This window comes from Terrapene carolina, unplaced genomic scaffold (genome assembly GCF_002925995.2).
Source record: "Terrapene carolina triunguis isolate 2854851 unplaced genomic scaffold, T_m_triunguis-2.0 Scaffold193, whole genome shotgun sequence".
NCBI lineage: Eukaryota > Metazoa > Chordata > Testudines > Emydidae > Terrapene > Terrapene triunguis.
The window spans coordinates 4,281,816-4,283,408 of record NW_020664544.1 but is presented as its reverse complement, the minus strand read 5'-3'; the positions used below and the strand labels follow the sequence as shown (position 1 = coordinate 4,283,408).

General features: G+C 57.3%; 1 protein-coding gene across 4 annotated transcripts in view; it reads left to right on the top strand.

The window, feature by feature from the left end:
- The first annotated feature begins 216 nt into the window (after positions 1–216).
- Positions 217–1,593, top strand: part of MLLT6 (MLLT6, PHD finger containing) — a 65,364-nt gene continuing 63,987 nt past the window's right edge. For 3 of the 4 annotated variants that reach the window (XM_026654726.2, XM_026654728.2, XM_026654725.2), the window contains exon 1: positions 217–384. In XM_026654726.2, coding sequence (XP_026510511.1) covers positions 276–384 — 109 coding nt within the window. In that variant the 5' untranslated portion in view covers positions 217–275. The remainder of the gene's footprint in view (positions 385–1,593) is intronic. The other variant, XM_026654727.2, reaches the window with a different exon arrangement.

The window sequence follows — 1,593 nt, the reverse complement described above, 5'->3', positions numbered from 1 at the left end:
GAGAGCTTGTATGTGTGTGCGTGCGTGTGTGTGCGCGCCTATGTGTGTGGATGGGAATGTGCCACCCTCCAGCGCCTGCCTGAGCCCTTAGCCAGCGCCTGATTGTCTCCTGGCAGGAACAATGTGGGTTTGCACTGGGGGTCCCAGACCCCTGTCCCCGCCTGTGGGAACCGTGTGAAAGGCAGAAGGGGGCAACGCACGGAGGAGGAGGAGGAGGAGGAGGAGTGTGTCCGTAGCAGGAGGAGGGGTGGAAAAGAGGAAGCCCTCATGGAAGTATGAAGGAGATGGTGGGAGGGTGCTGCGTTTGTTCCGACGAGAGAGGATGGGCAGAGAACCCGCTGGTCTATTGCGATGGACACGGTTGCAACGTGGCTGTACATCAAGGTAAGGCAGGGAGGGGAAGACCCCCTCTCCCCAGCGCCGGGCTTGGCTTGTGGGGAGTGGAAGGGGTGTGGGGAGAAGGGGGGGAAAAACCAGATCCCCGCCTCCCTCCCACGCCGACCTTTCCAGGCACACAACAGTGATGGGAAGCTCTGAGCCATCCCGAGCTGGGGGGGGGCTTTGTTTTATCCCTATTGTTCGAAATAACGGTATTATTGATGGGCCCTGCTGCGGGGTAGGGGACTATGCCCAGGTGGCGGAGCAGGGCGCAGGAGGAGAAGCGGTTTGGGGTCCCTGGTGTGTGTCTACATTGGGGTGGGAGTGAAGGGGGGGTGGGAGTGGGGTTTTTTTGAGGGAGGGGCGCTAAGTGGGGAGTGGGTTCTTAGCCCCGGGTGCTGGGTTTTGGGGGGAGGTGTTCGCCCAAGCAGCAACACGCAAACGGGAGTCTCCCGGGTTGTTTACTATTCGCTGTTGTGATGATTAGGAGCAGGGTAAACTCTGGGACTCGTTAGCACGGAGCAGTGACCTCTGGCTGCGTTTCCCCGGCTTCCTTCCGGAGGACTGTGTGTTTATTAGGAGGGGACCGCGGGGGGCGTCGGTGTGGACAGGATCCTTAGGGAACGTGTGGGTGGGTTTGTGGGTGTGGATCTGATGGGAGGTGCAGACCCCCGCTGTGGAGGCGGGGCAGGGGCTTGCAGAGGTGACAGAAAGGCAAGGAAAGCGACCGGCGCTGGCTGCTTTAGCAGATTATTAACGTGGGGGCGGGCTGGCCGCAGGATTGCGAAGGGGGTTAAAAGACCTCGCTTGGCAAGTGTTTCTTCAGCTCCCTGCTGCCCATGGCTGGGTTATTAATGCCTCCCCGGAATGAGTTAACCCTTTCGAGGGGCAGCCCCGGGACCCTCTCACAGGCTGGGTTCTGCAGAGGGAGGCAGCCCCACTTATCCTGCCCCCCATCCCCAATAAGGATCACTTGCATTTGTACATGACTTTACACACAGGGCAGCACACACCCGAGATGGAAATGTTGCCCTCCTCAGATCTGTGGGAAATAGTTGTTTTAGTGGAAGCCCAGCAGAAGGAGAGATGGTGAAAAGCTGAAGAAGCATAAGATTATCATGTGATTTTTGTTTAATAATAGAAAGTATCCTGGTCTCACCTGGTGTCTGTCTATCATCATACATAAGCCAATATCTATCTATCTATCTATCTATC